The sequence below is a fragment of the Halichoeres trimaculatus genome, unplaced genomic scaffold (genome assembly GCF_033239565.1).
Source record: "Halichoeres trimaculatus isolate MK-OKI-2021-1 unplaced genomic scaffold, fHalTri1.1 fHalTri1_scaffold_17, whole genome shotgun sequence".
Classification (NCBI taxonomy): domain Eukaryota; kingdom Metazoa; phylum Chordata; class Actinopteri; order Labriformes; family Labridae; genus Halichoeres; species Halichoeres trimaculatus.
In genome coordinates, this window is record NW_027437195.1 from 17111564 (window position 1) to 17128128 (window position 16565).

General features: G+C 40.3%; 4 protein-coding genes across 5 annotated transcripts; 1 reads left to right on the forward strand and 3 right to left on the reverse strand.

Annotated features, from left to right (window-relative positions):
* Positions 1–233: 233 nt before the first annotated feature.
* Positions 234–5880, reverse strand: khdrbs1a (KH domain containing, RNA binding, signal transduction associated 1a). Of its 2 annotated transcripts, XR_012599788.1 has the most exons (11): positions 5539–5880; positions 4887–5014; positions 4329–4445; positions 4062–4208; positions 3826–3950; positions 3405–3672; positions 3225–3301; positions 3060–3121; positions 2762–2935; positions 944–1005; positions 234–474 (listed from the first exon to the last, which is right to left on the reverse strand). XR_012599788.1 is itself a non-coding variant. In XM_074692477.1 (9 exons), the coding sequence occupies exons 1-9, from the start codon at positions 5693–5695 to the stop codon at positions 2826–2828; spliced, it is 1191 nt and encodes a 396-aa protein (XP_074548578.1). In that variant the 5' UTR covers positions 5696–5880; the 3' UTR covers positions 1947–2825. The 2 variants fall into 2 exon arrangements, 1 of the variants encoding a protein (XP_074548578.1); XM_074692477.1 differs by lacking the exons at positions 234–474; positions 944–1005 and having other exon boundaries at positions 1947–2935.
* An 839-nt stretch (positions 5881–6719) lies between these two features.
* On the reverse strand, positions 6720–8693 carry zbtb8os (zinc finger and BTB domain containing 8 opposite strand). The gene is made up of 7 exons (XM_074691467.1): positions 8286–8693; positions 8035–8059; positions 7816–7937; positions 7606–7688; positions 7448–7500; positions 7294–7330; positions 6720–7151 (listed from the first exon to the last, which is right to left on the reverse strand). The coding sequence occupies exons 1-7, from the start codon at positions 8365–8367 to the stop codon at positions 7065–7067; spliced, it is 489 nt and encodes a 162-aa protein (XP_074547568.1). The 5' UTR covers positions 8368–8693; the 3' UTR covers positions 6720–7064.
* Positions 8694–8731: 38 nt separating this feature from the next.
* On the forward strand, positions 8732–13560 carry LOC141806168 (histone-binding protein RBBP4). Its single transcript, XM_074691465.1, has 11 exons — positions 8732–8889; positions 9333–9480; positions 9580–9725; positions 9991–10164; positions 10286–10401; positions 10491–10651; positions 10767–10893; positions 11002–11079; positions 12730–12864; positions 12953–13063; positions 13229–13560. The coding sequence occupies exons 1-11, from the start codon at positions 8874–8876 to the stop codon at positions 13289–13291; spliced, it is 1275 nt and encodes a 424-aa protein (XP_074547566.1). The 5' UTR covers positions 8732–8873; the 3' UTR covers positions 13292–13560.
* A 196-nt stretch (positions 13561–13756) lies between these two features.
* Positions 13757–16295, reverse strand: LOC141806169 (syncoilin-like). Its single transcript, XM_074691466.1, has 5 exons — positions 16219–16295; positions 15482–15964; positions 14293–14703; positions 14081–14205; positions 13757–13983 (listed from the first exon to the last, which is right to left on the reverse strand). The coding sequence occupies exons 2-5, from the start codon at positions 15959–15961 to the stop codon at positions 13938–13940; spliced, it is 1062 nt and encodes a 353-aa protein (XP_074547567.1). The 5' UTR covers positions 15962–15964; positions 16219–16295; the 3' UTR covers positions 13757–13937.
* Between the last annotated feature and the right edge of the window lie 270 nt (positions 16296–16565).

A 16565-nucleotide genomic window follows, 5' to 3' on the forward strand; every position in this document is an offset into this window, starting at 1 on the left:
CATACCTCCTAAACTATTTTACATGAATCAGAACTGTGAGGTTCAATCAAAGAAAAAATAGTTTAAATTATATTAAATTTACTAAAAAAGATCTATAAATAACTTCATAATACAATCTATTTATAAACATATGAACTGATAACTAACCTGTTATATATGAAGCATAACCTACAAACAGTAATCAAGCTATTTGTATATCACTGAGTGTACAAACAGAATGAATACAAACACAATCCAGTTTAAAAAATTTATTTTCCATAAAAAAGCAGTAAAAAAGTCTTTTTAAAAAAACAGTGTAAACACAGACAATCGTTTTTAAAATGAAAAGTATTCAGTTTCCAGTTCAGCTGGAGCCATTTGTCAGCAGTGATTGAGACAGCACCCAGTGCAGTTTTAAAAACACAAATCCTTTAAGGAATTTCTGTATCAGAGACACTGCAAGGCCTCTGCTCTTTCCAGGAAGTTTGGATGGATCTGTTAAGAGACAGAGAGAACCGTTAAATAAATCAACAGCAGAATAAAATGCTTATTTTCAACAATTCCTGAGACAATCAATTTCAATCATTTACTTGAAGAAATTTTTTCCTTGCTATGATGAGATGTGTATTGTTATTCTTTGATATAATAAATACTCAATCTGGCAAAAGGACACGTTATATCATAGAACAACTTCCAGCAACTTGAAAAACAATGAGCTAGTGGTTGTGATATGCTAAACCCATTATAAAAGGCATACCATGCTACAGTTGCCAAACAAAATGCTAAGTAAAGTCTATTTCTTTTTTTGATTTGTGCTTTTGTTACTCTAGGCACACAAGCTATAATCAGAGTTAAAGTGGAGTAGTCTTGAAAACAACTAGATATGTGAGAAAACGAAACAAAAAGGACTTCAGTCAATGGTTCCCACTATCCCACTGGTTTGTACTAAATAATTTAGACTGACCTTACATCCCTGGTAGGTTGTAATTCAATGATTTTACTGCACCTATACAGTTCACTGACAACCTAAGAAGAGAAAGAAAAGTGAGATCTTGGACACCAACAGTGCCTCTGTGTGCACTGTGAACAACACACATGCAGAACTATCATTATACTACAAAGTATCATGCAACTCAAGCTGAAGGCTTTTTGTCCCCCAATGGGATATTTAAACGCTTTAAGTGCAATCTAAATTTTCATTAATCTGCATTAACAATAAATTGTCAAGATGAAAATTTGTAAGTATTGAGTGAAATGAATGGACCATTACTGGATTTATTTGAGCAAGAGTTGCATCACAACTATTTCTCATTGTTTTTACGGCTCATTTTGCTCGGATATCTACAGATAGCATAATTTTGTACTTCAATGTTTTTGATGTGTTTTGGATGACTTGAATTACTTGATGTTTTGTACAGAAAACAAAACAAAACAAAAATCTAACAAATGAGTGTTGGGGTTAGTTTTACCTTCATGTGGCGATCTTTAGGCTTTTAGAATCCTCTCCTCTGCGATTTTTTTCTTTAATAAAAACCAGCCAGCATGACTTTGCATCAAAGTCAAGTAAGGTCCCTGCAAGCTTGATTTGAAATACTGTTGAAATTCAGTTATTTCAAGTGGCTGAAGATACAGTGCTCTCTCGAGAGCTTGGGTAGATACACTAACTAAAGGTTAATGACAATACATGTTCAAGCACTAGATCACTTTCAAGTAAAAGATATATTTGGCAGCACATTACCTCAAGGAATGATGAGCTTTATTTGTTTTTGATGGTGACATTACAGGTGTCATTAAGATAAGTTTTGCAAAAAAGTGAATAAAGTCATTGTAGAAACACTGCTTTTGATTTTGTCAGGCTGACGGGTATACATACAGCTTATTCAGGGTTGTTGAGAAACCACCGAGGACCACTTTCACAAAGTGAAGGCATTCCTTTGGTACAACAAAGGCAAAATACCATGTTTAGATTGGTTAAAAAGAAACTAGAAACTTTATTGAAACACGAACTGCAGAAAGACATTTTGGGATATATTTAGTATCCTATTTAGCCAAAAGGTACACAGGCATTATGCATTTTAGAGACGGCACGGCTTGAAGCACACACACTTTTCCTATGGTTATGTACAAAATTGAGTTGGCTGCAGCTTTTCTAACATACAGTAAGGATTGGAAATCCCTCAAAATTAGATTACCAGTAAAGATTTTGCAGTAATAGTTGGACAGATGACATACCAATCGTAAAAAGTGGCAAAAATAGAAATTTTTCCTTGTAAAATTTGGTAACATTTTACGAGATTGGGTAACTTCTCATAAGACTCGTTTTGTATTAAAATCTAGATCAATGTATCAGACTTTTGTATTGAGTCAAAATGGTTCAGGGTTGTATTTGAGTTTGCGACTTAATCATCATCTAGTTAAAATAAAGGCGAGTCAGTGAGTATAGTTTTGGTCCAGTCAATACAGGACTTTAAAAAAATGAAATCGACGTCAGAGGAGTTTATCGCCACAAACACAATTTTTTTCATCAACAATTAACTTAAAATGCTAATCATCAAATGTCACTAAAACATTGCTCTGGTTCCTTTTAGGTTTAAGTCACTAAGACCCTAACTGCCATCTACGCAACTGAAAAAAAACATATGGAAACAGTTAAACAACGAAAATGTCTTTCACGTTTCACCTCTGGCACTCTAAGATACATCCAACAAAACGTTTAACGAGTTTAAAAAACAAAAGATAAAATAAACCATAAAAAGGGTGAACAAACAAGAGGGGAAATTACTTTGAAAAGTTCAGCGAGTTACAATCTTAGACAGTTGGCAGAGCAACTCTCTACCAGTAGCCGTTCAGTATCTTCCATAGGGATGGTCTCTATAGTTTCCCTTCCCCTGTCTGGACATGGGGGCCTTTCCTCCTGCTCCAGAGTTGGACCATGAGCTGTCCCAGTCATCTTGAGCTACAGAAGAAATAAAAACAAGAGAACAAACAGTTAAAGGTACAGATAAAACACATGGGAGTTGAATCAGTACTTCCCAAAAGGTCTGCCAGAGCATATGCTCAGCTTCACGGCAAATACTTACCATAGGACTCATATGAAGCTTCCTGGGCTTCCCCGTGTCCGTAGTCATAATATTCAGTGTCCCTAAGAGCAAAAAGATAACGTAAATACTAGGTTTATAGTGCAATTCAAGTAAAGAATTAAAATGAATACATGGGGAGACAATCTGCAAGTTATTTTGACTCACGCAGCTGCAGATTGCTGGTTATAATAGCTGTCATATCCCTCATAGGCAGGTTCAGCATACGACTCTTCATAAGGAGGCTGAGAAAGTAGAGAAGAGAAATTTAAGGACACAATGGACCCAACAGCACCTTGAGAGACATGAGGCACCATAAAATCAGAAATAAAGGTTAAGACAACTTACATAGTCTTCATAGCCCTCAGATTTTGGCTGGGACCCAGAAGGGGGGCCCTGGTGCTGCTGGTGGGACATGCCTGCAGAGGGGACCATCCTTGGAGCTCCTGCTGCAGGGGGTCTGGAGCGGGGATTAGACCCTCCTCTGTTGGGGGCAGAGGGTGGTCCACCCCTGCCAGATGGTGCCCCTCTTGGAGCATTGCCTCTACCAAGTCCTCCACGTGGAGCTCCACCACGCATTGCTCCTCTGGGGCCACCACGTGGCATTCCTCGACCCCTGTGAATTGTCAGTCATGTTAAGTTATCTCTGTACAAAACTCAGCCAGATCGGCTACACCATACAGTTCAAGTGAGTCTGGGCCTCACATTTTCAGTTAATGCCACTGTGTGGCTTGGTGAATTAATGTTAAAGAGTGTGTTAGGCTCTTACATTGGTCCAGCACCAGGTGGTCCCCCTCTGCCCCTTCCAAACTGACCACCTCGTCCTCTGCCTGAACCATCCTGGGATCCGTTCAGGAAATGAGGGTCCATGTATGGTTCATGCTCACCGGGTTCCTATGAATTAGAGGATATAGTTCAATAAAAGGTGAAATTTAGTCAGCTGGAGAGGAAAGTTGTAAGTTGTAAGTAGCACTTATGAACTTTGAGTGTTACTTTCACACATACCGGAATTAGGAACTTCTTGACCTCCTCCATAGCGTGAGCCATGCGCAGGTAGGCCTCAGGGATTGGTGCCATCACCTCAATAAACACATGCAGCTCCATGGCCAGGTGAGCATATTTGGCCTCACCGCCCTTCCTCAGCTCCTCCTCCTAATCAAGAAAGTTGTACAAAAATTATTTTTGACACAGAAGACTTCCTCTGTGTGGAAATGACAATACAATGTGATAAAATTCTAAAAGGCGCAACAAGGAAAAGATTTCTATACATACCTTATTCTTGTCCCTCATGGAACCTTTGCCCAGAACTGAAATCTTGGCACCAGTATCTTCCTGAAGTCTCTTGATTGTGCTGCCCTGCGGTCCCAAGAGCTTTCCGACAAAGTTGACCTGTTGATAAAAAATTTGGCGCATTTCAACACATAGTGTGAGCATCATTCTCAAATTCAAATTTGTCTCTACTTGGAACCATGCTGTGGAAGTAGAGCTGACTGCCACCCTTTTGCATAGCCTTTTTTAGACCAAGGCCAATTTATTTGGGCAAAATCCTGCTCACTAGGGCAGGAGGCACATGACTTGACTCATGTCTTGTATGTTGAAGCTGGGGAGGAGGGGGGTGCTAATCAGGTGGGATTAATTGGAAATACGCAAACTATGGGTGCATTTCAAAGTGAAGCAGAGGAAAAGCAGCCACTCAAATTGTTTTAGACTGGGACTAATCTGACTGGTTTTATTAACACAGGTTCCTCTGCAATAATATCAGCTTGGCATGACGCCCCCTGGGAACTACATGAAGAGGTGAAGCCTCATACAGGAAAAGAAAATACTTACCCTGGGGTATTGCTTGGTGGGAATTAGTACCCGCTCTTTGAGTTTGAGGTTCTTTGTGGCAAACAGATCAAGGTAGGTCTCTTTCTCAGGTTCTTTCTTTGTTTCCCCTTTCTGGATCCTCTCAATCTCTGCAGGAAGGTCAAAACATTTTTGCGTCAAGTTTCAAAAACGCCACGTCTTTCAATTTAAATACATGTTTAACAGAGAAAGGGCTTTCAACATTTTAACATCAGAATAACAGAATACGTCACGACCAAAATAGATAAGCGTTATTCAAAAGTCTCTTTAACAGCAGGTAAAATATCTATCCATGTATTAATGCATAGACAGTAAAGTAGCTTGCAAAAGCGGTTCAGGTCCTTAGCAGCCGAGCAAGGAGCTCTGTTGCCAATGTCTGAAAACAGGCCAAGTAAACACGGAACTTACAACGTAACAACAAATAACCCACTATTTCGAAAGGTTGCTCGCCATTGTATCGAAATAAACATATTTTGTTATACAAAAGAGGCCTGACCCACATCGCGAACAACCACGTGTTAATTGCGCCATTGTTCAGGCCTCTGAGGTCTCCGTCGAAGGAAAAAGGCACTAGGCCTCGCGCCATTAGCTGGTCTGTTAGCCTCTGACACACAAACAAAATTCCTTTTTTTACCTGCAGAAATTAGCTTCATGGCGTGCGTGAACGATGAATCCAAGCTGTCCTTTTCAGCAAGGAGCTCCGGGAGGTATTTAGTATCTTCCATGTTGATTTTCTTCTGTGATTCTATGACTGACTCAGATTTGATTCGATTACCATTCGCTTGGCTCATAACGTTTATGCAAAGCTATTTGTGCAGCTTTCCTCAACGAACGAAGCCTTGTTCAGTTCGTTAACTCCACAAAAACTGCAGCGTCTAGGTAAGGCGAAATGAACGGGTTTGGATCCGAAGCCGGTGTCACGTCGCCGCAGACCGTGCCTAGCTGCTCAATGGACAAAGGAGGAATGGCGCAGCTGCATTTGAGTGTGATGGGAGGAGGAAACACGGGAGGGGGTGGTGACGTCACCAACATACAGCCCAGAGCTGAGAGCAACACTGAGGGTAATGGTCTGAAGATAGTTTGTATCTGTGCTGTATTATTTGAACCTTGAACTCTCCTGTCTTCAGCATTGACCTTTTTTTTTTTTCTAAAAGCGAATTTCATGATTATGTTGAATTGGAAGCACCTGCAAAAGCTTCATCTCCCTTTACTATGGAACATGTAACAAAACTATAACTATCTCCCCTTGTGACATGTACCAGACACAAATCATGTCATAACAGCTTCAGTACACACCCCATTCTAAGTGGACGTTTTTTATTACAGGCAAGCAATGCTATGTACCTTTTCACGTTTTTTTCTTTACAGCATGGCCTGAAGAACTTGACTAACCAGCCTTTTGCTGGATGTTTGAAGCCCATTCATGTATTAGATCATAAAAGCACCATAAAACACGGGTCCTTCCTGGGTACATTGCACAAGAAGTTAAGCACACGATCACCTGCTCAGACAGAGAAAGTCATATTTGAATTAAATCAAAATAATAGCGTATTATACTTAACAATTATTCATTAGTAAAGCAGGATGGAAATAAACTGAAGGAGCCGCCGTGAGGTGTAAGCTGATGGTATTTTCTTTATAATCTTTTCAAATTTCATATATTATAATTGTTGCTTTTATAGCAAAAGGATCACACAGTCAAAAATTATTCAAATTAACATTTAATTCAAGACAGAAGAAAAATATATATGTTGATTTATTTACAATGATGAATAAGGCATCTAAGCAGTTTCAAATGCATTGTAAACAAAATTAAATTAACAAAGCAGCATTGACAGACGTGTTTAAAAAACATTTCATGATTTTTAAGCAGCTTTCTTTTCCCAAATAATAATTAAAAAGGATCTCTTTCTATGTTCTCTGAAATATTAGAATTTATAAAACATCACCTTATTACCACTCTGAAATGTTTTGTCAGTGTGCCAAAAATAATCCTAAACGGAGGAAAATGTTTCCCTGAACAAACAGCTGAACCATTCAGTAGAAAATCTGATTAGAAAAGTCAGTGCTTTACAAATAAAAGGCCTCTGAAACCAACCTTCCATATATACTTGTTGCAGTTCACTGAACCAGGAGAGTGGTCTGCCTTTGGAGTTCTTGTCAGATATCAACAATGGCAAATATCTCTGGCTTTTCTGTATCATAGATCTGCATTGCTGAGTAGGTGATGGCTTTCACCTCAGTCCCCTGGATGACAACAAAAGCCAAACCAACATTTAGAAAAAAAGCACTACAAGTACAATTTGTAATAATATTTTAATATTTGGGTAAACTATCATATCATGAGACTATAAGCAATATCATTAAACAAGTTCCTTTACTTGCTTACCTGAGGATGTTTTAGGATAGAGAACTCCTCACCCCAACTAAAAAAAGGAAAAAAATGCCCAAGGTGAAGTGTTACACATATGGGGGACTAGAAAATGTACAAGACAACATCAAACATGACACATGAGATGGATATAAAAGTGACATTCACTTACCCAATGGAACGAATCTTGAAATGCAGTCGGTCAATGTGTACAACTTTGACTTCCTAAAAGACAATAGCAGCACACAACTGCTTTATTAGATCAACCAAGCAGTCATAAATAGACATTATGTTTATTCCAGGCAAATGCCAACTGACCAACATACTCACCCGGGGAACAAAGAAAAGATCTGCACAAAACTTGTACAACCAGTCATCTAGGAAGTGGAACAAAAGGGACTCCATGTCGTCACCTTTTGGAAAAAAAAGTATGCATAGAGTTCAATTTCTGTGATATGGAAACATAAAGGCAGACAGAGTAAAGGACGACTGGTGAAGGCGTGTGTTCAACAGACTACAACAAACTACATTTGCTCTCACCCTCTGACTCCACTTCAATAGTGTCAATGGGTTCCACTGTCTCTGTATCAGTCATGTAGCCGAACATGCCCATGGCACACTGCTCAAAGGCTTCCTCCAGAGAGTCTCCCCAGGAGTGAATCCTTGGAAGACAGGAAAATATGACTTATATGACAAGTGTACAACACATATGAAACAACTTCCTCAAAATAGTTACTCTGAATATTAAAACACACTCACTGGACGTCTGCCGTATGATCCAGGTCTGTAAACATGAACAGAAAACGCGATACAATGAGTGTTGTAGTTCTATCGGAGCTGTAAAAAACAGCCCGAATTACACATTAATTATTCTAATACTGTATGACATTGACAACAAAAGGGGATAAACCTTTTAAGCTAAAAGAAACATAAAACACGATGTAAGACACAGTAAAATAGATCACGTTTAGTCAAGTTCATTTACTGACAACTCTATGAAGCGAACTTACATTCATATTTCTTGTTTATAGGCGGGTATTTTGACTTGATAGCTATCTGTTCCTCTGTCAGGTCAAGTTGACGGTCGTCCATGGTAGTCGTGGGTCTTCTCAACGATGATTAAGATGTTTAAAACAGATAATTATCATCAGTGTGCCACAATCAAAACTGCTTACATCCGATTACAACATGGGGGAAGTTCTTCTTCGTTGGCGCTTTTTCAGCCTCGTTTACATTAAAGTGTTTCATTACCGCCACCTATTGGACTGACATTGCGACTAAATTTCTTGCTGATTTCTCGTGGCTTCTTAAATTTAAAACAGAAAAATGAGAACTAAACAAATCTCCCGATGACACAACATTTCAAATTTTTCCACAAAAAGGACCTAAGCCCTCTCGATAGTCCTCTTCTCAGCTCCAGCAATCCCCTCATAGGAAAGTTGTTCCGGATGCGGTGTTGCTTTCCGGGTTGGTGATCTCTGATTGGTGCGGCTTGTTGTATTCAGTTGGCGCCATTGCACGCCTTCGTGCCATCTAGAGCGTGTTCTTTTCACAACATTACTCCTTTTTGCCAGTAATATCTGTATTACTGCGACAGAATGGCTGATAAAGACGGTGAGAGTAATCTCTTATCTTTAAAATCGATTAAATACACGTTTGTGTCATTGATAATAACAGAAAGAGGAACTGGGGACCGGTGGATGTTAACGCGCCAGCGTCTCCTTTCATTGTTAAGCACAGGCCGGCTAGCTGTAGACTGGCGTCTGGTGCTAGAAAGATGGTTTTACTGAGTTACAAATTCAAAGTAGCATGTTAAGTTACTGATTTACTTGAAATAATGCGCTGCTCAATATTTTCTTGTTTGTTTTTCGTCATATCACTCACAGCATGAGCGCGGGATTATTGGTAAAAGAAAAGGGTGTCTCTCCAGGGTTACTCAACTCTAATGTCAAACTTGCATCTTCTTGTCATTCCAGGGTAATAGGATGATGATGTCTTTAGCTTTGACAGTTATAATAACAAATTTTTGTGTTTTCTTCTCAACATTGCATTTGTAGCTGCGTTTGATGACGCTGTGGAGGAAAGGGTGATCAATGAGGAATACAAAATATGGAAGAAGAATACACCTTTCCTATACGACCTGGTTATGACTCATGCTCTGGAGTGGCCCAGCCTCACTGCCCAGTGGCTGCCAGATGTCAGCAGGTGAGAGGAAGTCTACAGCACACAAACCATAAAATCATCAGACTGTTTAATGACTGGATCAATGACATATCTTTTTTTTCAACTGTTAAATATCTGCAGACCAGAAGGAAAAGACTACAGTGTGCACAGGCTTGTTCTGGGGACACACACTTCTGATGAGCAGAATCACCTGGTAATCGCCAGTGTTCAGCTCCCAAATGATGATGCCCAGTTTGACGCTTCACACTATGACAGCGAGAAAGGAGGTGAGGAAAAGCTTGTTGTGATACACTGTACTATTTGCTGTTAAAGTCTGCTTACAACTCAAATCTTCTTTGATTAAAAATTCTCTTTGTTGAATAGATTAACTTAATTTTACTAAATTCTTTCATGCTTTAGACATTTTAGGTACATATTTTGTTTCAGATTATATTCTGGTGGCTTAAGTGTGGAGAAGTGTAATTTTTTGTTCAAAATATTGTTCATCTGAATTTTGTTTGTAAATCTGTATGTAATTATAATCATTTCAAGAGTTTGGAGGCTTTGGGTCAGTAAGCGGGAAGATAGAAATTGAGATCAAGATCAACCATGAGGGAGAAGTGAACAGAGCACGCTACATGCCTCAGAATCCCTGCATCATTGCCACTAAGACACCCACTTGTGACGTGCTGGTTTTTGACTACACGAAACACCCCTCTAAGCCTGGTAGGTGGACAACACAAACATGTTTTCTGAAAAGTTCTAGATCCATCAAACTGCAGGTGGTGTTAAAACTCATTTTATAACTTTTCGCTTTTTCTTTCTTTCTTTTTCTTCTTTTTTGAAGATCCTTCTGGAGAGTGCACCCCAGATCTGCGCTTGAGAGGCCACCAGAAAGAGGGCTACGGCCTCTCCTGGAACTCAAATGTCAGCGGTTGCCTCTTGAGTGCTTCTGATGACCATGTGAGCAGCTTACGCCACACTTTCATATGCCCAGTGTTATCACTGTTATCTTCATTATTTTACCCTCCTTTACTCTTTCTCTTTTGCAGACCATCTGTATGTGGGACATCAGCGCAGTACCTAAGGAGGGGAAAATTGTGGATGCAAAGACCATCTTCACAGGCCACACTGCTGTGGTGGAGGATGTTTCCTGGCACTTGCTCCATGAGTCACTCTTTGGCTCTGTGGCTGATGACCAGAAGCTTATGATGTGAGCCACTTGAAAACATATTTCTCCAATGTCTGCAATGACTCACAAGACACCAAGTTGTTTACCAGGGTGACCTTTCATTTAAACAATGGTGCTTTTGTCTGGTTTGGCACAGCTGGGACACGCGGTCCAACAACACCTCCAAGCCAAGCCATGCAGTGGACGCACACACAGCCGAGGTCAACTGCCTCTCCTTCAATCCCTACAGCGAGTTTATCCTCGCGTCTGGCTCTGCAGATAAGGTAAATCAGCTCTTTTTCTTCTAACTGTTAAATGGTACTTTGCCCTGCAGCTTGGATCTACCCTGGTTTTATATGAGTTGAAACTGATCCTTTTTTCTCACTTTTTAGACCGTAGCTCTTTGGGACTTGAGGAACCTAAAACTAAAGCTGCACTCGTTCGAATCTCACAAAGACGAAATCTTCCAGGTAAGAAGCAAACATCCGTGCAGTGAATGTGATCTCAAAGACTCTGTAGTTTGGATTTTTGTTTTTAGTGTGGGCAGGATTGAAATTTTGTCTAAGTCTTGCTGCTTGTAAAGATGGTCAACAAAAGAACAAAAAGAAAACAGAAGTTTTAAAATGTCAAGTATAAGCAGTGCTATAAAGCAGTGTTTTTCAACCACTGTGAGATACTGCAAGGTGTGCCATGGGAAATAATCCAGTTTTATTTAATTTTTCTAAAAATACTAACATGCCATTGTCAAGTTGCTTTAAAAGTGATGTATTGTCTTCCGTGTCAGTAGGTGGCAGCAGGTAACTCATTGCCTTAATACTCAGCTTTAGTGATGCATGAGACAGGTAGCTTTAACAGTAATGGAGAATTTGAAAAGAAATAGTCCAAACTCCGAACAAGGCCTGAGACAAAATTCAGACCCTGATGAAGGCTCTAGTCTGGGAGGTAGTCAAGGAAAGCTAAGATGTTGAACTCAAGGCTGTACAGTGAAAGATGTCTTTCATTCAGATTTTACCAGGATGCAATGACACCACCTTCAGTGTGCTTGGTGTGTGGTGAAAAGCTATCAAATAGTGCCATGGTCCGAAGTAAGCGTGTACGCCATTTCCTGATGAACCATTTGATGCTTCAAAACAAGCAGGTTACGATCTTGTTTGCCTGTTGAAAACATGGTGAAACGGCCAACTTTTTTGGGAAAAACCACAGAGGATCAAGCCCTCAAAGCTACCTACCATGTTGCTGAACTTGTTGCTGAATCGAAAATGTTGCACACTGTAAAAGAGTTATTAACACCACCTTCCTGCAAAGCTATTGCTAAGGGGGTGCTCAGCTTTGACGCGCTAAAAGAAGTCAAGATATCAGCTTTGTGTTCATCTAAGCAGGCCCAGGTTTCGCAGTGTATGAGTGTAAGAGACTATACTGTTATTAAGAATGGGTACCGAATCACGGACTTTTATAGGTACCGTTCGAATTCTGTCAAAAGTACCGGGTACCGATTCATGTAAAACCAAAAGGTATCATATTTAGGTACCTAAAAGCATCCTTGCGACTGTGAGGGGGTGGAAGAGTAGGTGATTTTTCATGCTGGACATGAACACAGCATTGCAAGGTTACATATTGAAGAATTAATATGTTATGTTACAAAATACATATATATTTAATCATCAAAACATTGATTTTTTTTAACACGTAAAAAAAAGTACCAAAAGTTGGTACCGTTGAGTTGGTTGCCACAAACCGGGGATCAGTACCGTATCGTTTCAGATGTGAAAGGTACCCATCCCTAATTTTTAGGGTAGAGAGTGTTATTTTTTAATACTTGTAGTTGGTGGTGTGCCATGAGACTTTTTCAATGTTAAAAATGTGCCATGGCTCAAAAAAAAAAAAGTTGAAGAACTCTGCTATAAAGCACCATGTTTCTTAGCTATGTAGTGTATGAAGTGCACTTGCTGGTCTTTTATTTATGTAACTTTCAGCTGTACACCATTAGGATATCACACATGAGGCAGTCGTTATCTGACTGATTAATTCTGATGATTCATTGTAAAGTGGAAAACTTGTAACAGGTTGACCAGTTCTGTTTCAGAAGCAAACAAACCTGACTTCTCAATCCTTATCTACAGGTTCAGTGGTCCCCTCATAACGAAACCATCCTGGCCTCCAGCGGCACAGACAGGAGGCTCAACGTCTGGGACCTAAGCAAAATTGGAGAGGAGCAGTCACCAGAGGATGCTGAGGACGGTCCTCCTGAGCTGCTGGTCAGTTTATGTGCATGAGTGTGTTTTTTTTACTTTCACTGACTGTGACTTTTTAAAGAAATCCTCCCTGCTCTTTGTCTCTCTTCAGTTCATCCACGGAGGACACACAGCTAAGATTTCAGACTTCTCCTGGAACCCCAACGAGCCATGGGTCATTTGTTCTGTATCAGAAGACAACATCATGCAAGTCTGGCAGATGGTAGGAGCCTTTGTTTACTTCAGGGATGGGATTGAGGTTCATTAAAACACTGCGATCAAAAAAGGAAACAGAAGTAAATATCAGACATAGCATGGAGGGACTTTCAGAAAGCATTTATTGAAATTGAATTCCAGAGACGGTGATTATATGATTTATTTTCTCCAGGCTGAGAATATCTACAACGATGAAGACCCAGAGGGTGCTGCAGACTCCGAGCTCCAGGCATAAGTCCAGTCTCCACGTCTCCTCAATTGACCTGCTTGTGAAAAATGGATCCTTCATCCAGCGCTTGGTGAATAAGCAGTGAAGCGCGTTTTCGGCAGTGATGATTTTAGTTGGTTTAAGAATAAAATGCTGCATCTTCATCATGTCGTGAACTATTCAAAGTGAGTCTGTATCAGTCTGATTTTTAGATCTTTTTTAGTTTTTCAGACTTCAGAATTTTTAATCCACTCTGGCTCAAATCAGACAACATCCAGTATTCAGGTTTACTGTTTGATGCTTTCACTTCTTGCATCTTGTTTTGTCATGCTGAAAACATTTTTAAGGTCCATTTTTTAATGAAATTGTACATACTGATCTCTTAACGTGACATTTTTAGTATAAATTTTTCCAGACTGTGTGAGTTTTCTCTTTTATGTGTTTGTCTTTTCCTCATGTTGGTTTTCTGTGCTGCATCTGATCTCCTGTGTACTTGAGCATATTCATAATAAAATATTTACAGTAAATCTCTTTTAGGTTCTTCGTGTAGCAAAACTAAAGAATCAAAGTATCAGAGTTGTAATTTACATCACAGGTGAATCATTTTTCATCTCTCTGATACCAGATCTGACAAAAATGCTGTGGTTTCGTCTTGTTAGGATCATGGCGGAGTTTATGGCTCCTCCTCTTCAGTGGTTCCTCTGGGTTCATCGCGACCTCTGGAAAAAAAAAAAAAACCCTGATGAATTTAAAAATCCTGTATACATTTGTATTTGTTAGTACGGTTAAACCTTTTGGTGGTGCACCCTGCCTTACCTCAGAAATGTCAGTTCTTTTAAAAGACCGTCCCGGAAATCCTCCAGTTCCTTCTTGGATTTTCTTTGAACCTCAAACTCCACCTGTAGTTCTCTCAGAGTCTCCTTTAAAGTCTCTATAGTCTCCTGTGTAAATGGGACAAACATCTTGGTGTTATTCTTTAAAAAAAAAAAAAGTCTTCTCACTAGTTTTTGTTTTTGAAGTCACTGTACCCTGTGATGTGTGATGCTCTCCTCGCGCTCTCGCTCCATCAGACTGATCCTCTGCTCCAGACAGCTGCTCTGCAGCTCCAGTCTCTGCAAGTCCTCTTTCAGAGGCCCCAGTCTGGCCCTTAGGTCCACTGCCTGCTCTCTGCTCTTCCTCAAGGCGTCTTCTCCAATCTGCCTCCTCTTCAGCAAGGCCATCAGTCGCGGCTCATACCAGCCCTCTAGAGCCTTCACGCTGCCGCTGAGCCGGCGCTGCAGCCGGGCAGAAGCTTGGCGGCACTGGCTGACGTCACTCATGGCCCGGGGCCTGAAGGGTCGGGTTGACTGGTCCTTGAGAGAGTTTAGCTGGTTCTGGTAGGACTGCTGGAGCTGGGACAGCTCCTGGGTTAGATTCTGGATGTGGGCTTTGAGCTCCTCCTGTAGATGGAGCAAAAACATTCAAATATTCTCAGCTGCACATATGATCATGATGGGTTACTAAAAAAAAAGATTAGGCAAAAGAGACCATCATAAAAGCTGACATTGAGAAAGGACCTGCAACAACTTTTACAGAGTAAAAATAAATAAGACACAGCTGATTGTCTTTCCTGTTTTAGACTCACATTTAAAGACTTAAGCACACAATTCTTTTTTATTCCTTCCATAAAAATTAACTTAAAACTTGACACATGATTCAGACTGGTTTAACTGCTTCCCACACATTTAAAGCCAAATGTGGGTACTTGGTGGATGGTTTCACAATTACAAAGTGCATTGATAGGCTCAATGACCTCATTTTTATAAGTCACAATTATGGATGAATATGCAATATAGAATAAAATAGAAACAATAAAGTAGTTTTTGATAAAGGCAAAAATGTTGACATGATCATGACAAAATTTAACTACTAGTTCAAATGAAAAGTCAGATATCACACATAGAATATGAGGTGTGTTTTTCTCAAAGACAGTGTGTTTGTATTAAGATAAGATCTATTTTATTTATTAGGATTTGTTCAGAGAAGTTTATTATGATGATAGAATTGTGTGAAGAAGTGTGATAGAAGTGTGTGCTTTATTTACATGTTATAATTTGTTTAAAGTAGATTTTATGTGATAATAGTGTTGGTATTTGCTAGAAAAAGAATGATAAAGGACAAAACATTGACTGGACGACCCTTCATTCCTCCAGGTGTGCAGATTGCATCATTTCTTACCTGTGTGACAGCAGACTGAGCCACCTCGTACTCATGTGCAGCCAGCTTCACCTGGCTCTGGATGCAGTCCCTCGCTGTGGCGAACAGTTTTCTTTTCACCTGCTTCACCTCCTCATAAACAGCAATGTAATCCAGCTGAGCCAGAGTGAGCAGCCTCTTGGTCTCCTCCAGCTTCCCCCTCAGGTGCTCCACCACCCGCAGCATGGGCTCCTGCAGGCGGATCAGCTCCTGGATCAGCTCGTTTCTCTGGGTCTCCAGAAGGGACACCTGCTGGATGCAGTGGTTGAAAAGCTGCCCCAAGTCGTCCATGATGGTCTGATCTGTTTGGGTTATGTGAGGAGGATCACTCTCATCTATGACTGTCTCTGTTTCAGGGTGATTGTGGCCGTGGTGTGCATCCTGGACAGATCTGTGCTCCATGGCTGAGTCCTCCATAGATGTAATGTCTTCCCCACTCCCTGCAGATGTTTGGCTGCTCATTTTCTTCAAAGGAGCAAGCAAGAGGAGAAGAGCTGTCATTAATCACATCACATTAATCAAATATAACTGATGAGATCTAGGATTAAATAACCCTTCAAACTGCTCTCTTTTCAGATCATTCATCATACTTTGTAATCTGATGGCTACAAACCACAAAAAACATCAACAGATGGCACACAAGCAGTCCCGACCACCTCACATTAAAAATCCCAAACTCCTGAACAGATCAGTGACAGTTAACGCTAACTTTTACTCACTGTGTTTGCAGTTGACAGTCCAGACAGCTATGAAGACAGTTTGCTTTTAACCACAAGGACAGCTCTGCAGTGGGTCTGTCACTAGGAAAACAGAGGCACACTTTGTGTTATTAATAACACTGGAGGCACAGGGGAAACTCAATCTAAGACTCCCACATGCCCTCATGGGATCCCAAACTGTGTCAGTGCAGCCCACATGTTCTGGATGCATCCGCTAACACGTCTGGGCCTGGGTCTCGGAGAGAGCTATATTTATACAGTTTTACAGCCTGTTTTTATGCTCATTGGAGTAGGCAGTGACATCATGGTTGAGGAGTGGGCAAGAGCTGCCCTGAAGATCCTACCTG

Coding starts and splice junctions, on each gene's coding strand:
- khdrbs1a (XM_074692477.1), bottom strand. CDS start 5,695: ATGAGCCAAGCGAATGGTAATCGAATCAAATCTGAGTCAGTCATAGAA. Junction 4,446..4,886: donor CCACCAAGCAATACCCCAGG/GTAAGTATTTTC, acceptor TTTTATCAACAG/GTCAACTTTGTCGGAAAGCT. Junction 2,936..3,059: donor AGCTTCATATGAGTCCTATG/GTAAGTATTTGC, acceptor TTTCTTCTGTAG/CTCAAGATGACTGGGACAGC.
- zbtb8os (XM_074691467.1), bottom strand. CDS start 8,367: ATGGACGACCGTCAACTTGACCTGACAGAGGAACAGATAGCTATCAAG. Junction 8,060..8,285: donor TATAAACAAGAAATATGAAT/GTAAGTTCGCTT, acceptor TCATGTTTACAG/ACCTGGATCATACGGCAGAC. Junction 7,689..7,815: donor TATTGAAGTGGAGTCAGAGG/GTGAGAGCAAAT, acceptor TTTTTCCAAAAG/GTGACGACATGGAGTCCCTT.
- LOC141806168 (XM_074691465.1), top strand. Junction 10,652..10,766: donor GATGACCAGAAGCTTATGAT/GTGAGCCACTTG, acceptor GGTTTGGCACAG/CTGGGACACGCGGTCCAACA. Junction 10,894..11,001: donor CGTCTGGCTCTGCAGATAAG/GTAAATCAGCTC, acceptor CTCACTTTTTAG/ACCGTAGCTCTTTGGGACTT.
- LOC141806169 (XM_074691466.1), bottom strand. CDS start 15,961: ATGAGCAGCCAAACATCTGCAGGGAGTGGGGAAGACATTACATCTATG. Junction 14,206..14,292: donor AGAGCATCACACATCACAGG/GTACAGTGACTT, acceptor CCATTTACACAG/GAGACTATAGAGACTTTAAA. Junction 13,984..14,080: donor AAAGAACTGACATTTCTGAG/GTAAGGCAGGGT, acceptor TTTTTTTTCCAG/AGGTCGCGATGAACCCAGAG.